General features: G+C 35.5%; 1 protein-coding gene across 1 annotated transcript in view; it reads left to right on the forward strand.

Moving 5' to 3' along the window:
- LOC131857752 (uncharacterized) overlaps window positions 1-19,656 on the forward strand; it is an 82,965-nt gene extending 63,309 nt beyond the window's left edge. Inside the window, exons 4-8 of the mRNA XM_059210461.1 lie at window positions 13,466-13,595; window positions 16,894-17,330; window positions 18,840-19,190; window positions 19,349-19,425; window positions 19,573-19,656. Coding sequence (XP_059066444.1) covers window positions 13,466-13,595; window positions 16,894-17,330; window positions 18,840-19,190; window positions 19,349-19,425; window positions 19,573-19,656 — 1,079 coding nt within the window. The remainder of the gene's footprint in view (window positions 1-13,465; window positions 13,596-16,893; window positions 17,331-18,839; window positions 19,191-19,348; window positions 19,426-19,572) is intronic.
- Window positions 19,657-19,953: the final 297 nt, after the last annotated feature.

Genomic DNA, 19,953 nt, shown 5'->3' on the forward strand with positions numbered 1-19,953 from the left:
GATTTGTTGTTTTCATATATAATATTTTAATAATCCTATTGGTTTAGGTAGGAGTGGAGTTTTTTGTATTCTATTTTTTATTCAATTATGTAAATTTATTTTGGATTTAAAAATAAAAACATTGAATACCATACATGTCAACCCAATGCCAAATTAAGTAAAAAATAATAATTAGTAACTTATGTAAGGATAGAGGAGATGAAATGAAGTATAATATCAAATATTAAAAAATAAGAAGGAAAGAAACAAAAGATTCATTATATAAATATAGAAAATAAAATAAAATATTGAAATAATACAAATTATAAAGAAAAATACAATAATTTGTTTCTATTTTTTTATAAAAAAATAATTTAAAAAGTAATGCATATAATATAGATTCAAAAATAATATGAGGAAATAAAAAATAAAATTAAAAGGTATGATGGAATTAATATTATATTAAAGAAAAGGAGAGTAGCACAATTAATATATAAGAGATAACAATTTTGGAAATAATAATAAAGAGTCTCAATAAAAACAAGTGCCACCTAGTGCCGAGTACTTGTTGTCATAGTGTTGTAATTGAAATATTTGTTCTATTTTTTTAATTATTATAATCTTGAAAATATTAAAATGATTAAATTTTTTATCATTTTCAAAAATATTAAAAAATAGAATGATTTCAAAACAATATATAAAATACAATCATAAAGAATACATATAATAATTAGGTTTATTTTTTAATAGAAATATTTGTGTTTAATTTTTAATTTAATTTAATTTAACTTGAATCAAATCCCAATAATTGGTTTCATTTTGTATATTTTGAGATAAGAAAGAATTATTAAAATTTATATATCTATTTAAGAAAAAATATTTTATTTACAATATTATAAATAATATAATATTAAAAACTATTTAAAATATACATTTCTTTTTTAAAAATGCAAAGAAATAAAAAAAATATCTAAAAAATCTATCATTCATAAAAATTTGCTCCCATAACACCAAAATTTTTAAACCAATACAATGTAGATAAATAATTTTAACATTATTTTAAATTTAAAAATATAAATCTCAACTTTACAAAAATCAAGTTTATTTTGAAACCAAAAATAAGAATCCCTATTGATTAGTGCAAACTAATTGACGCAAGTACTAATAAGTGCTAGGTAATGGTGAGTATTTGGCATCATAGTATTGTAATAAAAAAACTTGTTCTAAGTTTTAATTATTAAAATTTTAAATCATTGTTATTTTAAAAATAGATTAGTATAATTATATTTATGTAGAAGTCTTATTTTTATAAAAATAATATAAATAATTATAATATTGAAAAAATATATTTTTCTTAAAAGTATAATCCTAATTTAATTTAATTTTTATATATAATTATAATAATAAAATTAATTTTAAATCTAATTATTTATTTGTAGTGTAATATTATATTATTTTAATTATATTTTTATAATATTTTTTATAATTAGTCTTAATAAAATAACTATTAATAAAAAAAAAAAAGTGAAAATAGACATTTTTTGAATAGCTTAATGAAAAATATATATAATTTTTTTTTTTGATCGGCAATGGGCCGAAGCCGATAAGGCATACATACCCTACCCCCTTGTGGGATTTCTCCACCACTATGCCAACTCAAGTTGTACAAGTTAATGAAAAATATTTAAATTTATGATTACAAATAATTAAATTATTTTGTATATGATAAAATGATTAAAAAAATTATGATTTTAAAAAAGAATTAAAAAATAGAATGATTTTAAAAAGATATATAAAATACAATCATAAATAACACATATAATAATTAGATTTATTTTTTAATAGAAATATTTGTATTTAATTTAATTTAAACTGAATCAAATCCCCATAATTGGTTTTATTATCTATATTTTGAGATTAAAAAAAAAATAATTTTTTTATATTTATTTAAAAAATGTATTTTATATACAATATTATAAAAACATATTTAAAATAGACATTTCTTTTTTTAAATTGCAAAGAAATCCAAAAAAACCTTAAAACCTATCATTCCTAAAAGTTTTCTCCTATAACACCAAATTTTTTAAACCAATTATAATGTAGATAAATAATTTTAACAATATCTTAAATTTAAAAATATAAATCTCAACTTTACAAAAACCAAGTTTATTTTGAAAGAAAATAATATTCACTTTTGATTGGTGCAAACTAATTGATTAGTTATGCTTAGTGAATGCAATAGCATTGCCTACGACAAGTACTAATAAGAATGAAAAGATATTATAAAATTATTCATATTAAGAAATATATTGAAAAAGAAAAGACAATGTAATAAATTAAATGAATTAAGATTAATAATACAATAATAATATAAAATGCATAGTGTGTGTGAATATATATATATATATATATATATATATATATATATATATATATATATATATATATATATATATATATATATATATATATATATATATATATATATATATATATATATATAATTGGAGTTTGAGAGTAAGGTTAAATATGGATTGAGATGTTCAAATTAATTTAGATGTGTAGTTAAGAAATTGGTAATATGGCATGTTCATCAACTAGTTGAAAGAGGAAAGAGGACTTAAGTTTTCTCCCAAGTTGTGAATGCAGCTACAAGAAAAAATCAGCTGATGAACATTTGAATGAAATTTTCTCACTTTTTGGAGATGTGATTCAAGCCATTATTGGGGAGAAGAACCTATCAAGGGCACATATACATAATGTAGAGATTTTGGAGTGATATGTTTATAACATCCTCCATACAACTAGGGGTCAGAAACATACAGTGAGTGCCATCAAACGTTTGCACCTGCAGTTGAGGAGCATGGCGATAGAAGTGGTGAAAGGTGCTTCATTGGAAGCAAAATCTGGGCTCATAGGTAATGCCATCTATATCAAGTCACAAAATGAGAATAAACAATTGAAGGAAATTGTAACAACTATGTAGGAGGCTCTTGAGGATAATAGAATAGACACATATGCATGCCTTGTATGTGCCAATGATGAAGCATCATCCTTGGCTTAGATCAAATGGCTTTAGAAGATCCTTAGATCCATTCATACTCTAATGAATACTCTCTATGTTTAACATTTTATTTTATTTATGAGTAATGAAAGGGAGCTACTCTTATGGTAGCCAGAAGTAGAAATGATTTGATTAGATATTGGTGAAACAATATTCTGATTGAACATGATTGTCTAAATTATCCTTGACTTATATCAAATAATTATATGAAAAATTGTACAATAATAATAACAAGTGTAAAAAAAGATGAGCAGAGCGAAGAAGGGCAGAGGTGCGAAAAAGCCCAGAAGAGTGAAAGATGGAGCGACGGCTGTGAGGAACCAAGGTATGCGACTACAGAAAAAGGCAAGGGAAGCTTCAATGAATGTGTAGTACCCCTACCGTAATCGATCTCTAACCTTGGTTTAATCTTGATTAGTTAATCGTAATATGATGTTACAATCAGATGTTTGATTTAACGCATAGCTATTGATGTGGTTCTCACACTAGTTGTATGCAGATTTTCAGTGTTCCTATCTCGTGATGTTAGTATCGGACTAATGATTTCATTAAATTGTATATATGTATGCATGTATGATCTTTGGTTGCAGAAAATTTCAGGTACCACGCCGCATGAGTGCGAGGTTCGTCTTCAACTGGATTGCAGGTTTGAGTGTATCTTTTTAATCCTTAGAGTTGGATTAGGTGGTCGTAAGACCCTAGTTGACCTTCGTCGTGCTCAAGTGAGCATCGCCAGTCGTCGTCGGTAATCCCTGTTTGTTTGGGTTTGCGAGTCGTCTGTTTGGTTGACCTTCTCGGTTTGCGTGCTTGGTGTGCATGGTTAAATTGATTAATTAGTCCTTAGTAATTATTTTGATTATTTATGCGTTTGTGCATTGATGAGTAATGGATTAGATTAATCTGGTTTCCGTTATGTGATTTTCGTTGATATTGGGTTGCTCGTTTTAAATTGGGAGTGAATTCGATTAAATGACTGTTTTCGAATATTTAATGCATTTTATATATGCTGATGAAATGAAGTTTTATATTTTATCGCAATAGACGTAATTGCATTCTGTTGGATTATTAAATTTGAAAGATTAAATTTCAGTTAATTGAGAAAATCGTTTTTGGATTTAGAAACCAAGTTAATTTGTTGTTTTTATTAGTAAAGGAATTATTTGGTGAATTATTTGCAAAATAAAAGTTTTTATTCCAAAAATGGAATTTTTGGGTCAACTCTTCCATATAACCCAAATTTGGGGAAGATTGAAGGAGGATGGACAATTTTGGAGAAGATTTTTGGGGAAAGGAATGTTGCTGGATCTGACAGGTGGGCTCTCCCTCGGCCATACCAGGATTGCAAATTAAGGTAGGATTCTGAATTAGTTATTGAAAATCAATTTGATTGTTCATTATGAATTTGGCTGGAAATTTTAATGGAGATGGGTATTTTCCTCATTGCTGTTCTTGATGAATTTTGGTGTAAATCTCCCTTGGGTGTTTGTAAAGAATGAAAAAAAAACCCTTCAAGAAAATGTGATATCGATCTCAGTTGTTTAAACCGGTTTGATATTGAATTGAAAACTTCAGCAATCCCTTTTGGGTGTTTTTGTTTTGGAAGTTCGAACTGTGTTTTTATTTTATCATAGCGCTGTGTTTAAAAAAAATATAAGGAAAATATGTTAGTTCGAACTGTGTTTTATTTTTTTAGCTCTGTGTAAATATATTTTGAACCGAGCTGTGCGGGCGTGTTTTATCCATCGGATGGGGTTTGGAGGCGGGGAGCGGAGCTCCACCCGCTCCTCCCCCCTTCCTCCGCGCGTCCCCCCTTCTTCTCCCGCTCGTGCCTTTGTTTCCCCCCCCGCCTTTCGCTGGTGTTAGGGCCTCCGGCCGCGGCACACTGCGGTGGCCGCAGGGCGCCGCGGGCCTGCGGGCACCGCAACAGCGCCGCCTCTTGGGCAATGCCCTGCGGTTAGGGTTAGGGCATAGCCCGCCCTCGCCGCTAAGTGTTAAATGCATTTTTTCATTTTAAACGTAGTTTGTTTTAAACGTTGTTTTAAATGCATTTTTTTTTGTTAAATGAAACATCGTTTTTACAAATGGTTTTTTTTAAAATGTTTTCTTTTATCGTTAAAAAAAAAAAGAAAAAACATATGATAATTTATATCATTTTAATGAAAGATATTTTAATGTTAAGTATAATCGGAATTGTAAGTACGATTAAGGTATTATTGCTTAAAAGCATAGTAGGGAATAATCTGTTATTGGGAAATCGTTTTAATACGATGGAATTACTATTGATGATGTTAAATGCTATTGTAGAACATATCAGTTGAGTAATTGAAAAGTAAGTGATATATTTATCGTGGGTGTTTGAATTTAAACGATATGCCTTGGAAGTGATTATCTCCATTTAGATTCTCTTTCTACATTTTTATTTCCGTAATCCGTATTATGTAACTGGAATTGAAATTATGAATCTGTAGAGATTGATTTTAGACTGGTATGTTAATGACGTTTTGTTGAAGATTAAATGTATCCTATTTTAGTTGATTAATGGTTGTCTGAATTTTAGTAATATGAGTTGGTTTAAAAACTCGTTATGACTTTATATGTCTGTTCGATGCGTTGAACCTTAGGAGTTAGAAAACCAAGAACATCTTAACCCTTGATGAGATAGATAACTGTAATCTGATTTAGATCTTGTAGAAACTTGATCGTCTTTTTATGATTAAATCAATTTGAGGAAATATTGTCTTTTCTGATTATTGCCTTGCGAGTTTAATTTCTGTATTCGCCTTTAATTAGGAATGGCATGTTTTGCCTTGTTTAATAGGACCCTGTCGTATGGCTTGACTTGGGGTACCTGTTCCAGTCCTCTGTTTCTGAGTTGGCTGTTGTATTGTGGTAGTGTTGTTTTGATCATATCCTCCTTGTGTGTGTGAGTCGAATGATGATTGTGGTTGACCGTTGTTGGTCGGGTCTCTAGATTAGAGTACCGTCAGTAAGTGATTATCTTGAGTCGTGTTTGACCAGATGACTGATTCTCTCTTCTTGAACTCCGTTTGTCTGACCATGTGTATTCCTTGGTTTGAGTTCGTCCGAGTATGGTCTAGTGTCGTATGGGAAAGTGGCTTTCGATTGGGGGCCGCGCCCAAAGTGGCTGCTGGGTAACCCGTCGAAAGTGAGTCTAACAAGTGATAACCTAAGTAGATTAGAATATAATCTCTAATTAAGATAATTGTGCCTCACACATGGGACGAGTGCTAGCATAGACTCGACATGCTGTGAGAAGGCCTGAAATGGCAAACCATCTTCCTTGTCTTCATGAGAGGATGCGTGGGTCCACATGAGGCTTGGATGGGTCGGAAGCTCAGATTAGGTTGCCAGGGTGACCTAGTGTATGGGGCTGGGACCTATGAAGACTTGCCATGGTATCCATACCAGGTTGTGTGATGACACTTGTCCCTACGTTCGCTAGTGTGTTGTCATTTTGTCCTTTGTGAGTCATCCTTTTGTCTCCGCCCTTGTGAGTATCGGTTTCATGTTAGACCCTTGGGTGGTGATGACTCAGTTTTATGGATGCTCTCATGGACCTCTTGTTGTAGCTTTGATTATGTTCAGCTGGATTCTGTTCTCTCCAGGGATCGTTTATGTATTGATTGACCGGTGCGGTCGTTTGTATATTATTGTTTATGTATCGCCTTGATGGCTGGATTGTATGGTGTAACCTCTTGTATTCTTAACTTCATTATTTATCAGAGGGGGTCTTGCAGTTGCGCAGACCCGGAGATGGTGCCCTTTAGGGGTGAACTCCGAGATCATTATGGTGTTATGTGATGTATTCTCTTATGTCTCCTTTATTCAGCTTTATCATGTATGATTAGTTTATGTTAGAATGGTTAAGTGGATAATTGGAATTAACTATAAATGCTTTTATGCAGTTCTTTCTTGTATGCCATGTTGATCAAATGCTTAAGTGGTTTAGATGATATTATCGTAGATGCTAGTATGCAATCGTCTTTTGAAATGCAATAAATTGGAATATGAAATGATGTAACTTAGAGTGATGAATCTTACTCAGTTGTTGTTAAGGAATTTAAATATGCTTGGAAAGATCTCTCATGTTATGATGAAATCCTAGTGAATTAGAATGTTAGATGTATGGTTTGTAATTTTAAATGAAAGGATTGAATGAAGTTTATGAATGGATCTTAATGATGAGTCATTGCTTGTGATTTATATTTCCATCTTTGAAAGAGATTATCCTGATTATGAATTATCTCGTTGTTAAGACATTCAGCTTCTGGATTAATTGTGTGAGCTAAGTGAATCGTGAAATTTACGTAATCTCGTTGGGAAACTCTTTAGGTGTTAGTTGATGTCTTCCGCTATGTAATCTGAATCTTTGATATCTTGTTGCATCTTATGTGATTGTAACTTTTAAAAAAAAAAAATTTTGCACTCCATTCTTGTGTTATAGCTTAATCCCTTCGGGGTTTCCTAGCGGGGCATTACAGAATGTAAGGGAGAAAATCAATGGAGTGGTTCATGGAGCGATGAAGTCGACATCGCCTTCCCGATAGAAGCGGTCAGGATTCAAGTAGCTTAGAAGTTAAAAAAAGGCAATAGAGATCCTAGATCTTGGGAAAACAATGGAAACCCATATTCAAACAGCAACCAATGCCCTATCAACCCTATCAATTGGAAGAAAAATGGTTTCGAATGGAAGAATTAGGGATGGTTCTGAGAGGCCAAATTCTCGACATCAAACACTCCTCTATTTAGAACCCTTGGACCGATCTACAATGTATCAGATAGGGCCATAGAAAATGCAAACTTGCACAACGTTACCAGTAAACCATACCGGGAACCTCAGGACAGTTTCTGCAAATGGGATGGGTGATTCAGGGAAAAAAGGACCTCAAGGGCAGATCAAGCAACAAAGTGGAGATCCAATTGGTCTACCAATCATCAAAACCCTAAGCAGGAGCATAAAGGGTTCACTACATGAAGGAGATGGGATCATCCTCCCAATCAACCTCCACATCAGAAACTAGTAAGGCATGATGCAATTCCCTCCATTATCCTAGATGAAACCAAAATTAATTCAGCCAACTTGAATCTGCATAATTTCTACTTTTTTGTCAAATGGGGTGGGGGGAAAAAGAATATAGGAATTTTTAAATCTTGGTGTAGATCGCAATGGGGTAAGGAAATCAATATAAACATTCTTCCAAATGACTACTACATGATTGAATTCATGGAAAAAGAAGCAAAATGGACTGCAAGAAATAAGGGCCCATACATTTTGGATGGTACTGAGGTTCACATCATAGATTGGCAACCCAATTTTGATCCACAGACACGTGTTGCTGAGCAGCAAGGTATGGATCAGGCTATATAATTGCCCAACAGACTATTGGGATATTGACGTCATTAAAGATCTTGGTAACAAATTGGGCACATTTGTATTGGTGGATGGTATTCAGGAGGATAAATTATGGGGGAGTTTTCTCAGAATTTGCATCAACACAGAGCATGTTTCAAAGATCCCAAAGGAAATTAAAATTGCAGGGACTAGGAAAGTATGGATCCAAAGAATTGACAGGGAAGACCAACTACACATCTGCCCTAGGTGTTTTTCCCTTGACCACCTTGGACTTGACTGTGAGATGGTAGCAAGTATACAAAGAAACTATGCCTGTATGCAAACCTCTTTAGAGGAAGAAGTATCAGAAGCAGAAGCAATGAATCCTTTGGAAGAAAGGCAAGATCATAACAGTGAAGATTTGAACACTAATATTTCTCCCTCTAAGGAGATTATACCAGTAAACATTGGTCATCCTCCTATATCAAAGTCAAACACTAGTAATATGGTGCCTGAAAGTAAGTAAGATTTGATAATGCTTTTAGAAAAGACCAAAACCTTGTAGGAAGATATTGAGGGAAAATTGATTGCTACAATACAAACTCCATCGGTAGATTCTGAGGTTATATTGGTAAAAGAAGACAACAAGTATAACCCTCTGTGTGAAGTTGAAGTTGGAAATCAGGTAGAAACGGAGGAAATACCCTACCCCTAATCTGGGGAGGAAGATGCCCAAAGAAATCTGAACACCGGTACTCTGGGAGAACCAGAAGAAGATACTGGCCCCCCTTTGGAGGAAGGAAAAATAGAGGACTCAACATCTGAATGGGAAGAGGATTTTGAGCCAGACTCTGAGTTATTGATAAAAAACACAGTGAGAGGATTTGAAAAGATTCAGTCCAACATCACCAAGCCAAATTTTAAACCCAAAAGGAAAAGGGGACGAAAAACCCAGAAAGCAAAGCTAGAAGTTGTCGGTACAGCCAGTGGCCAAACAAAATTAAAGCTAGGGAAGGGAAACTTCCTTCTTGAGAAACAATGAAACTTATAACCTGGAATGTCAGGGGCATAAACACCCTTGACAAGTGGCGTTTAATCAAGCGCCAAATTGATGAAACTAAAGGAGACTTATGGTTACTTCAAGAAACTAAGTGGGCTCAAGATGAGATAGAGGCCAAAATGAAAATTTGGAAACAATGGAAGGGCCTGATGAGATGCTCAGAGGGTGCATCCAGGGGATTAGGGGTCATATGGAACCCCATGAATGTTAGGGTCTCCTTAGTAAGATAAGACAAATATTGGCAGCTCTGTACTGTCACCATTCTAAGCAGAAATGAAAGTTTCAATCTGTTTAATGTTTATGGTCCAACATCTTCTTAGGAGAAGCGATTTCTCTGGACACTACTCTCAAGCAAAATAAGCAATGTATCTGTGGGCGGTTGTGTGATTGCTGGGGATTTCAATGCAATCCTATCTATTGGCAAATGCACACTCCAATGAGACATTGTAGGTGATTGAAGGTTTTGTCATTGATGGCAACCTTACAATCCTATTACACCAGCAAGGCAATCCACAGACACCAGCAAAGTCAGATTCTACACTGACACATAGACCACCGACACCGACAGTGAAAGGAAGCATACCGACACAGAAGCCGACAAGAATTTTTGATTGTAATTTATTTTGTTTATTATTGTAAAATCATTGTAAGCCGACTTGGCAAATTGTAAAATGACTCATATATATAAGAGATCACTGTAGAATAATTAGGTATGCATAGAGGAATGTTATTAGGCAAAATAAGGCAGACCTATTATAGGTTAAGGGTTTATGTAAGAAGCAGAGCTATAAACTGGTACTGGATCTGGCATAGTAGATGCTATTTTGAAGCAGTACAAGACATTGGATTTATATAATCCATTTTGTAAGTCAGTGAGAATTCCCATTTTGTAATTGAGCAGTGAGCTCTAGGCACTTGGCCTTCCTGTATGTGCAGGCCCCTCTTGTAGCAGTAATATTCTCTTATTGGCCAGTAAGTGAATATTGTGGGTTACAAATCCCACCAAGGTTTTTCCCACACTGGGTTTCCTCGTTAAACTACTATGTTATGGTGTGTTTTTCATGTGGTTGTTGTTATCTTTGTTTATTGCATTACTTTCTATTTACCGGTATACAATATTAATATGCTTTACATTTTTTAAGACAAGAAAATCTATTTACTAGTTAGATACTGATTCACCCCCCCCTCTCAGTATTTATGAGAATCCTAACAATTGTTATCAGAGCCCGATCCTCTATTTTCAGAAGCCTAATAGCTTGAGGAAGATCTTGACACCGGTAGAGATGGAAAACTTGATGAAGAAACTAGAAGCAACTCTCTCAGACTATGATGCAAAAAAATTGAAAAATATCAAACTTGAAGATGATCTAAAAGCTGCACAGGATATCATTCAAGCACTTCAAGAAAATCTCACCATTTCAAGAAACAAGAGAAGAGAACTTTGTGAAAAGATGCAAAATGAGAATGATGAAAAGGAAACTCTTAGTGATCTGATGAATAAGCTGAAACAAGAAAACATGACAACAAAGAATGAGATGCAGGATATGATTATGAGATTTTGTAAAGAAATTGAAGATAGAAAGAAGAATGAAGAAGACTTGACTAGAAGACTGAATGATGCTGCAAATGAAAACACAAGACTTAGCTATGAAAATGATATGTTGAAAATAGATCTAATGCATGCACAAAATGACTCAAATGAACTCATGAGACAAAAAGGTATCTTGGAAGGAGAACTGGCTGCTGCAAATCAACATAAAGAAAAATTCAAGAAAAGCTCAGAAAAACTTGGTGACTTGTTGAAGAAACAGAAACCTAATGGTGACACTAATGGTCTTGGCTTTGAAACTGGTGAAAGCTCCGGTACTTCAAACACACAGGATCATGGAAAACCAATAAGACAACCTACTGCTTATAAATTTAATGGCAAATGCTTTAACTGTAATAAGTATGGTCATAGAGAAAATCAATGTAGATCTAGAAATTATCAAAATACCAATACACCCACCGATCAATGTTCAAATTGCAACAAAGTTGGTCATAATTCAGAGAATTGCATAATGAATGTGAGATGTTATGTTTGTGGAAGATTTGGACACTTATCTACTCAATGCAGAACACAAACTGGCATAGGTTATGGGAAAGCTATTCATAAAAATAATGTGACTTGTTATGCCTGTAACAAAATTGGACATATTGCAAAATTTTGTAGAAGCAAGTCCTCACCGGTAAACAACAATGGTGCTAGTTTGAAAGGTAAAGAAAAGGTTGAAGAAGTAAAATAGGAATTCTCAAAAAATGGATCAGGAAATCAAAACTAAATGTTGATAGGAATACTCCACCACCAGCATAACAAAATAACACTCCACCGGTAGAAGAAAGTAACACTCCACCGACAGGAGAGTCTTCATTTAACTGAAGAAAATCTCTTTGAGGGTTTGGCAAACAAATGTGAAACATGCTATTATTCCCTCAGTTGATGGTGAGAAGTTGAAATTACTTCTATACTGATAGATAAGTTAAGTAATTACTTAACCGACAAGCATTAAATGTGGTGGTTGGCAAAATTGACATTATAAATCAGTGTTTTTGGCTCCATTCTACTTCATCGAGCATTCAAACATTCGAAGAGTGCAAAAAATTTTGAGAAAATACATTTCAAGCAAAGTAGCAAAGCAATTAAGCAATCAATCATTCCTAAGGCAAAAAAAAGAATATTAAAGAATACTTTCAAGCATTAAAGGCCCAGATGAACACTAGAGTCAGATTATCACAAACAATTGTAGATAAGTATAAGGATGAAATATGCTTTATTATTAAAAAGGATGAGATTTGGATGGAAGCAGTTATCCCAAGAACAATTTAGGTTACTGAGATGGGTTATGAAACTGATGACAATATAATTGAAACATATGCAAAGCCCTTCTGGAAGCACCCAACGAACCTAAGGAAGAGGTATTTGGCAATGCTGAGACCATTGAGAATCAAATTCAATCAAAGAAAAGAGTAAAGAAGGTAGAAGAAATAGTGAGAAGAGGATCAAGGCAGGCTAAGGCTATCAAAGAAGATGTACTTAAACAAACTGGTATCACTAAAGATGAGTTACAAGCACAACAGCCAGAAACTCACCTTTCACCGGTAGCAACTTCTTTGGAAAGTGATATGCCAGCTGCATTTAAAAGAGTTGTGAGCAAAAGAAAACCTTCACCAGTATCTACACCTTCGCCTAGAAGAAACAGACAAAACCAACAGGCAGTAAGGCCCTCGGCTAAGAAGATAACTCCTAAAAAGAAAAAGTTAACACCAAAGAAAATGACTCAACAAAATATTGCTCCAACTAACAAACTACTAGATGAAATAACAGAGGATGGATAGCTAAAAAAAATCAACAAATTATATGATTCGTTATCAGTTGATGACAAGGAGAAAGTTGAAAACAGTGTAATTCTTCACTTGGATACCTATAAGAAATTTTTGATGCAAGTTGTAGATGAATTACCAGTAGAACTGTTTAAGAGACTTGAAGCTAGAAGGCAAGTTGTTGTAGAGCTTGACTCGAAAATAAAAATTGAGAAACTACTTGCTGTTTATCTTGTTAACTCACTAAAAGAGATAGATGATATGATCTCAGAGGCTAACCGGACAGTATTCTCAACTGCACACCGACATGTAGCACTAATGGTTGGTAGAGTGAACGAGGTTGCAGAGGAAACTGCAAATGGATGGGATATATTCCTTGTAGAGAAAGAAAAACAAGAAGAGTATAGAAATCCTAAACCTATCAAAGTATATCAGAAAGATAAGGATAAAGGCAAAGGCAAGGTTGGTGGACCTCCGAGCATTAAAATAATAGATAATCTTCCCCCACCATCTCAAGATACTCCACCAGTAGTAACTAAAGATCAACCGACAAATGAGAGTATGGATGTACCATAAGAGGACACAAACCCAAAATCTGAGGTATTATACACAATAGATATTGATACTCAGAAAGTTAACATTGTGGTAGATAAGGACACAAATGGTAAGATAGATGTGGCTAGTGAGCCACTGGTAATTGATAACACAGAAGGTAAACTGGCAGTTGGTAACATTGAGCAACAAGCAGAACAACAGGCTGAGCAACAGGTTCACATAGAGTCAGTACCTCCGGCATCAACTGAGCAAGACAAACCTTTTCTTAAAGAAATGGAAACACAAACTAACCTACTAGAGGTCACCACAAGCAAGGATATTGCTCCCACCGATGGAATACAGAGTGTTGGCACTTCAACTGCAAGATTCAAATCAACTAATGTAACAAAAGTTCTTTTGGATTCTATAAAGAAAATAATAGATTGTAGCTCACAAGCATATAAGGCTATAGATGACACAATTCCGATTTTGAAGATGATAGCTCCAAAATGTAATGTAGACAATAAAGATTCTTTGAGTCAACTTGAAACTTTGTCTAAGTATATTACTGAAAACACTGTGATAGTTGAACAAATAAAAGAGGAAGCATTCAAGGAGAGATTAGAAATAGAAAAACACAAATTCTTTGAGGAACAAATAAAGAAGTGTACAAGGCAGTTTGACACACTTCTACCGGAATTATGTAGCACATTAAAGGAATTCATAACTTTGTACAGAGATACTTGTAAGACTAATTTTTTGACAGTTGATATAGACAAGAAGATCATCAAGATATAGGAGGAAATAAATCAACTAGCTGACAATTTCATTAACTCATCTGATTCATTATCAGTTTTTGAGCAGAAGATAACAAGTTTTGAAGAAGAACTATTAAAGCTGAATAGAGAAAAGGAAAGAATAAAAGGTAAGGCTAAGGATCTTAAATGGAGACTAAGTCCACAATTGGACTACCTCGCCACCTTAAGGAAAGAAATATCTAATGCCTTGGTTGAAGGCCAAAAAACACCGGCAGAGCAAATGCAACACCTCACCGGTATAGTTCAGAGGACAGAGGTAGCAATAAAAGATAGCAAAAAGTTGCTTGGAAGCTTGAATTTAGTTTTGGCAGATCTTTTTCAGATTTTAACCAACCGGTTACAAGGGTGAAGTAGGAAACTACACTCTATTGACACTTTGACAACCTTTGTCATTGATGCCAAAGGGGGAGTAGTGGTATGAGAAAAATCCAATAACTTAGGGATCATCTGCTTAGGGGGAGCACACATTTTTGGTAACAATTTTTGGACTTCAATTTTTGGATACACTTCTGAATTTTTCTCATGAATGTTGTTATCAATGCCAAAGGGGGAGATTGTTGGCAAATGAACACTCCAATGAGACATTGTAGGTGATTGAAGGTTTTGTCATTGATGGCAACCTTACAATCCTATTACACCGGCAAGGCAATCCACTAGCACCAACAAAGTCGGATTCTACACTGGCACACAGACCACCGACACCAGTAGTGAAAGGAAGCATACTGACACAGAAGCCGACAAGAATTTTTGATTTTAATTTATTTTGTTTATTATTGTAAAATCATTGTAAGCCGACTTGGCAAATTGTAAAATGACTCATATATATAAGAGATCATTGTAGAACAATTAGGTATGCATAGAGGAATGTAATTAGGCCAAATAAGGCAAACCTATTATGTGAATTATAGGTTAAGGGTTTATGTAAGAAGTAGAGCTATAAACCAGTACTAGATCTGGCATAGTAGATGCGATTTTGAAGCAGTACAAGACATTGGATTTATATAATCCATTTTGTAAGTCAGTGAGACTTCCCATTTTGTAATTGAGCAGTGAGCTCTAGGCACTTGGCCTTCCTGCATGTGTAGGCCCCTCTTGTAGCAGTAATATTCTCTTATTGGCTAGTAAGTGAATATTGTGGGTCACAAATCCCACCGAGGTTTTTCCCACACCGGGTTTCCTTGTTAAACTATTGTGTTATGGTGTGTTTTTCATGTGGTTGCTGTTATCTTTGTTTATTGCATTACTTTCTATTTACCGATATACAATATTAATATTCTTTACATGTTTTAAGACAAGAAAATCTATTTATTGGTTAGATACTGATTCACCCCCCCTCTCAGTATCTGTGGGAATCCTAACACTATCAGCCAATGAGAAGTCTGGTGGAATCAGGAGGACCGGTACCATTCAGAGAGACTTCTTGGAGTTTGTAGAAAGAAACCAATTGTTGGATATTATTCCTAAGAATGGTAGCTTCACATGGACAAATAGGAGGTTGGGCTTCACCAATATAGCAGAACGCTTAGACCATTTCTTTGTTGCCAGTGACTTGCTAGGACAAAATCTTACACTGGAAGCATCAAACCTCCCACTCACCGGATCAGACCATTACCCAATTTGCCTAGAGGTTTCCAAAGGACAGTCTGAAGGGGGTACCCCCTTCCGGTTTGAGAAGATGTGGCCGAGAGAGCCTAAGCTATATGACTTAATCTCAACCTAGTGGGAGGAGCCAATATTTGGAAACAACTCAAGTATATAAAAACTCAATAAGAAGCTTAAACACATTAAAAACAAGATCAAACAATGCAATGCTAACCATTTTAGAAACATCCATGTGGAAAAGCTAAGGATTCAGGGGGAACTTGAAGAAGTAACGAACATTGTGATATCATCCAGAATGAATGCAGAAACATTCACTAAGGAGAAATCCATGAAATCTAAGCTAAGTGAAATACTTTGGCGTGAGGAAATACATTGGCGTCAGAAAACAAGAGAATTATGGCTAAAAGAGGGAGATAGGAACACCAAGTTCTTCCACATAACTGTGATAGCCAACTAGAATAGAAATAGAATATCGGAAATAAAGAAAGCCAAAGGGGATACTATGAACAGTTATGAAGAAATTGCAAAGGAAGCGGTAAGACATTTTGAAGATATGATGAATGGTGTCAATCAGGTAGATCAAACTATGAGAAATAAAGTTCTTGATGCTATCCCATCGGTGATTATTGAGGATCAGAACTTAGCACTTTATAACAAAATTTTGATTGAAAAGGTCAGGAAGGCAACTTTTCAACTCAACCCTGATAAAATCCAGGTCCTGATGGCTTCATAGCTGCCTTTTTTCAGCAATTTTGGAATATCATTGCCCATGATCTGGCTCTAGCAGTGGAAGGATCCAGGAGGAAAAGGACTATGTTAGGAGCCATCAATCACACTTTTTTGGCACTCATCCCTAAGAAACAAACCCCCCTGGAAATGGGTGATTACAGACCTATTTCTTTATGCAACACGGTCTATAAGATAGTGACAAAAATTATTGCAAATAGAATGAAACCCCTCATGAAATATCTCATATCGGAGGAACAGAGTGGATTTGCTCTGGGCAGATCAATTGTGGAAGGTATAATCACTACCCATGAAACACTTCATATGGCAAGGAAAACAAAGACTCATGCATGATTCTCAAATTGGACATTTTAAAGGCTTATGATATGGTTGACAGGACCTTTTTAATTGATGCACTAAGGAAGTTTGGCTTCTCCAATGAATGGATAACATGGGTTAATAGTTTCCTATCATCTGTAAAATTCTCGGTTCTGGTTAATGGTTCCTCTCATGGCTTCTTCCCCACCTCTAAAGGGATCCGACAAGGCGATCCAATGTCTCCTTTTCTATTCATAATCATGGCTGAAGCCTTAGGCAGAACAATCAGAAATCTTCATCTAAATGGAAGCTGGCAAGGGGTTAATGTGGCAAATGGGGTGGAGCACACAACTCACCTACAATTCATTGATGACACCATCCTGTTTGGGGCTGCTTGTAGAAAAGAGGCAAAGACTATCAAAACTAGTCTGGAAGATTATTGCAAAGTGTCTGGGCAAAAAATCAATTGGCACAAATCAGAAGTGTACTTCAATAATACCCCGTTAGCGCTGCAAGGTAATCTATCCAGGATACTCAACCTCAGAATTGCAAACTTCCTGGGGAAATTTCTTGGCACTCCTCTCTTCACCGAAAGCAACAAGAAAGACTATTGGAAGCATCTCATTGAGAAATGTAAGACAAGACTAGCAAGCTGGAAAGGGAAATGGTTATCATCGGTAGGGAAATTCACAATGATCAAGTCAGTCCTCTCTGCACTACCGATCTTTTCTATGTCCTGTCTAAAGCTACCAGTGGCAATTGAGAATGAGCTAACCTCTATAATGTGGAACTTCTTATGGAATGAGACAAATGAGAAAGGGAAGTTTCCCCTTATAGCCTGGAAAAAAATTAGTCAACCAAAAAATGCAGGGGGAGTAGGTATTTGACAAATCTCATCTATGAACTTGGCAATGGGGGCTAAGCTTGTATGGGAGATCTGCAGTGGTGGCAATTAGAAATGGATCAGAATCTTAAAAGACAAGTATCTGGACTCTCTTGAACCTAAAAGAATTCTCACAATTGATAACCCCCCCAAAGAATCCCGCATCTGGAATTTCATTTTTGAAAGTAGAGACATTATAAGTGACCATGTTACATGGGAGATAAAGTATGTGAAGAATGCCTCCTTTTGGAAGGACTCATGGGGGGGTGAAATTGCATTAGGTGCTAATGAGTCTCTACATGCTATAATGGAAAGAACCTACTGATTATGGGGAAATAAGGTGTGTGATTATGGGTACTCAGCCAACATAAATGGAATTGACAAATGGGAGTGGAAACCTCTCGATCCTTTGGGTCTTAACCAAACCCAAAAGGGTGTATTCACAAAAATCCTTAATAAATAGACAATCAGTCCTTCCTTGGAAGATGACATCATCAAATGGTGTGGCTCTTCGGATGGCAGATACAAGGTTTGCTTTGGCTATAAAATTAAGGAAGCAGCCATAGATAAAAAAGATTGGCCGGTTAGCCTTTTTTGGCATAAATTCCTTCTCCCCAAAGAAGGGACCTTTCTCTGCCTGAAATAGGAAGAAACAACGGATCACTTCCTCCTTCATTGCAAATATGCTTGTACCTGCTGGTGGTACTTTATGAACATATTGAATCTCCATAACCCATTTCCTAAAGGGCTGTAGGAATGGTTTCAACAATGGCCAAAGCTGAAGGGAAAGGCTATTTTTGGAGATCTGCTACTTATCCTACCTTCACTATTGATCTGGGAATTATGGAAAGAAAGGAACCGGAGGATCTTCCATAATAAGGATATGACCCCTGTAGCACTATGTGGAAAAAATGGACTTCATCTATCTAAACTATTGAATGAGTCAGTCAGGCACAAAACACTAAAAAAGAATATCTACACAGACTGGGATTAGAGGATAAAATTGGCCTTCCCAAATCTGAACATTCCACCAATCTTTGGTAGGGATTCAGTTGCTATACTAGTAACTCCGAGATAGAATGTCAAATGGGAAGCACCACAAGTTGGATGGACCAAAGTAAATTTTGATGGTGCTTCTGTAGGTAACCCGGGCCAGAGTGGTATTGGTTGCATTATGAGGAGCTCAGATGGCAGGAGCCTCAGGGAAGTCTCAGAAAGAATTGGGATTGCTACCAACAATGAGGCAGAGTTTAGAGCTACACTTAGAGGACTTCAACTAGGGATTGAAATGGGAATACAACACATCCATCTAGAAGGGGACTCTCTGAATGTGGTAAATGCAATCAGACATTGTAGCACTCCCAGCTGGCAGCTAAACCAATGGCTACAGCCTATTCTGAAACTATTAATGAAATTTGAGGAATTTCGGATTTCTCATATATATCGGGAGGGGAATGAAGAGGCTGATAGACTCTCGAAGCCAGAAACTGATGGTCAGTAACACTAAGGGACAATCACAGGTACAGGTCCAATATAGATATTCCTGCCTTTTTCTTGGCAATGCTGGTATATATGGGGATGTCCAAGCAGAAGGCCAAATTTCTCACACAAATGCTATTCCACCACCGTTTGCTGGGTGAAATAAATGCAGTATTAGACAACATTGATGGGAATCACCATACACCGCTGCCACAGAACTACTATATGTCACATGGTAATGGAGCAGAGGTAAAGAAGTTTGTTGTTGTGAACTCACTTGAATTTGAAGCACTTCAGACAATCTAGCCAATAGTCAACAGGAATATCGCCTTCCTAATGAAAGTGGCGAGGGCTCAACCGGGTTTTACCAATGAATGGAGAAAATATTTCTTGCAGGCAGAGGGCATTGCCCTTGAGCCAAACATGGGCATCATCGCAGATGGAGCATTGGCGGAGGATACAAATTGGGGTTTTGGCTAGGGGGAAGAATGGATCCCAGATGACTAGAGACACTCGACAGAGAAGGTAGAATCTTATGCGCACATAGACTACGGGACTGAATGTCCCATTGTGCTGGAGGCATCTCATGCATTAGCCCGAGAGAACTCTGAAGATGACTCAGGTGGTTGAAGGCAACAACATACCGGTGACAGTTTTTTTTGGAAATTTTGAAATATTGTAATGGCTTAATGGTTGAGTCTTTAGGTTTACTGTCACTATAAAAAAGACAATCTAGTAAAGTGCCATTGATGGCTTTTTTATCCAGCTTTCTGCTGG

The sequence above is a fragment of the Cryptomeria japonica genome, chromosome 8 (genome assembly GCF_030272615.1).
Source record: "Cryptomeria japonica chromosome 8, Sugi_1.0, whole genome shotgun sequence".
In the NCBI taxonomy this organism is placed as follows: domain Eukaryota; kingdom Viridiplantae; phylum Streptophyta; class Pinopsida; order Cupressales; family Cupressaceae; genus Cryptomeria; species Cryptomeria japonica.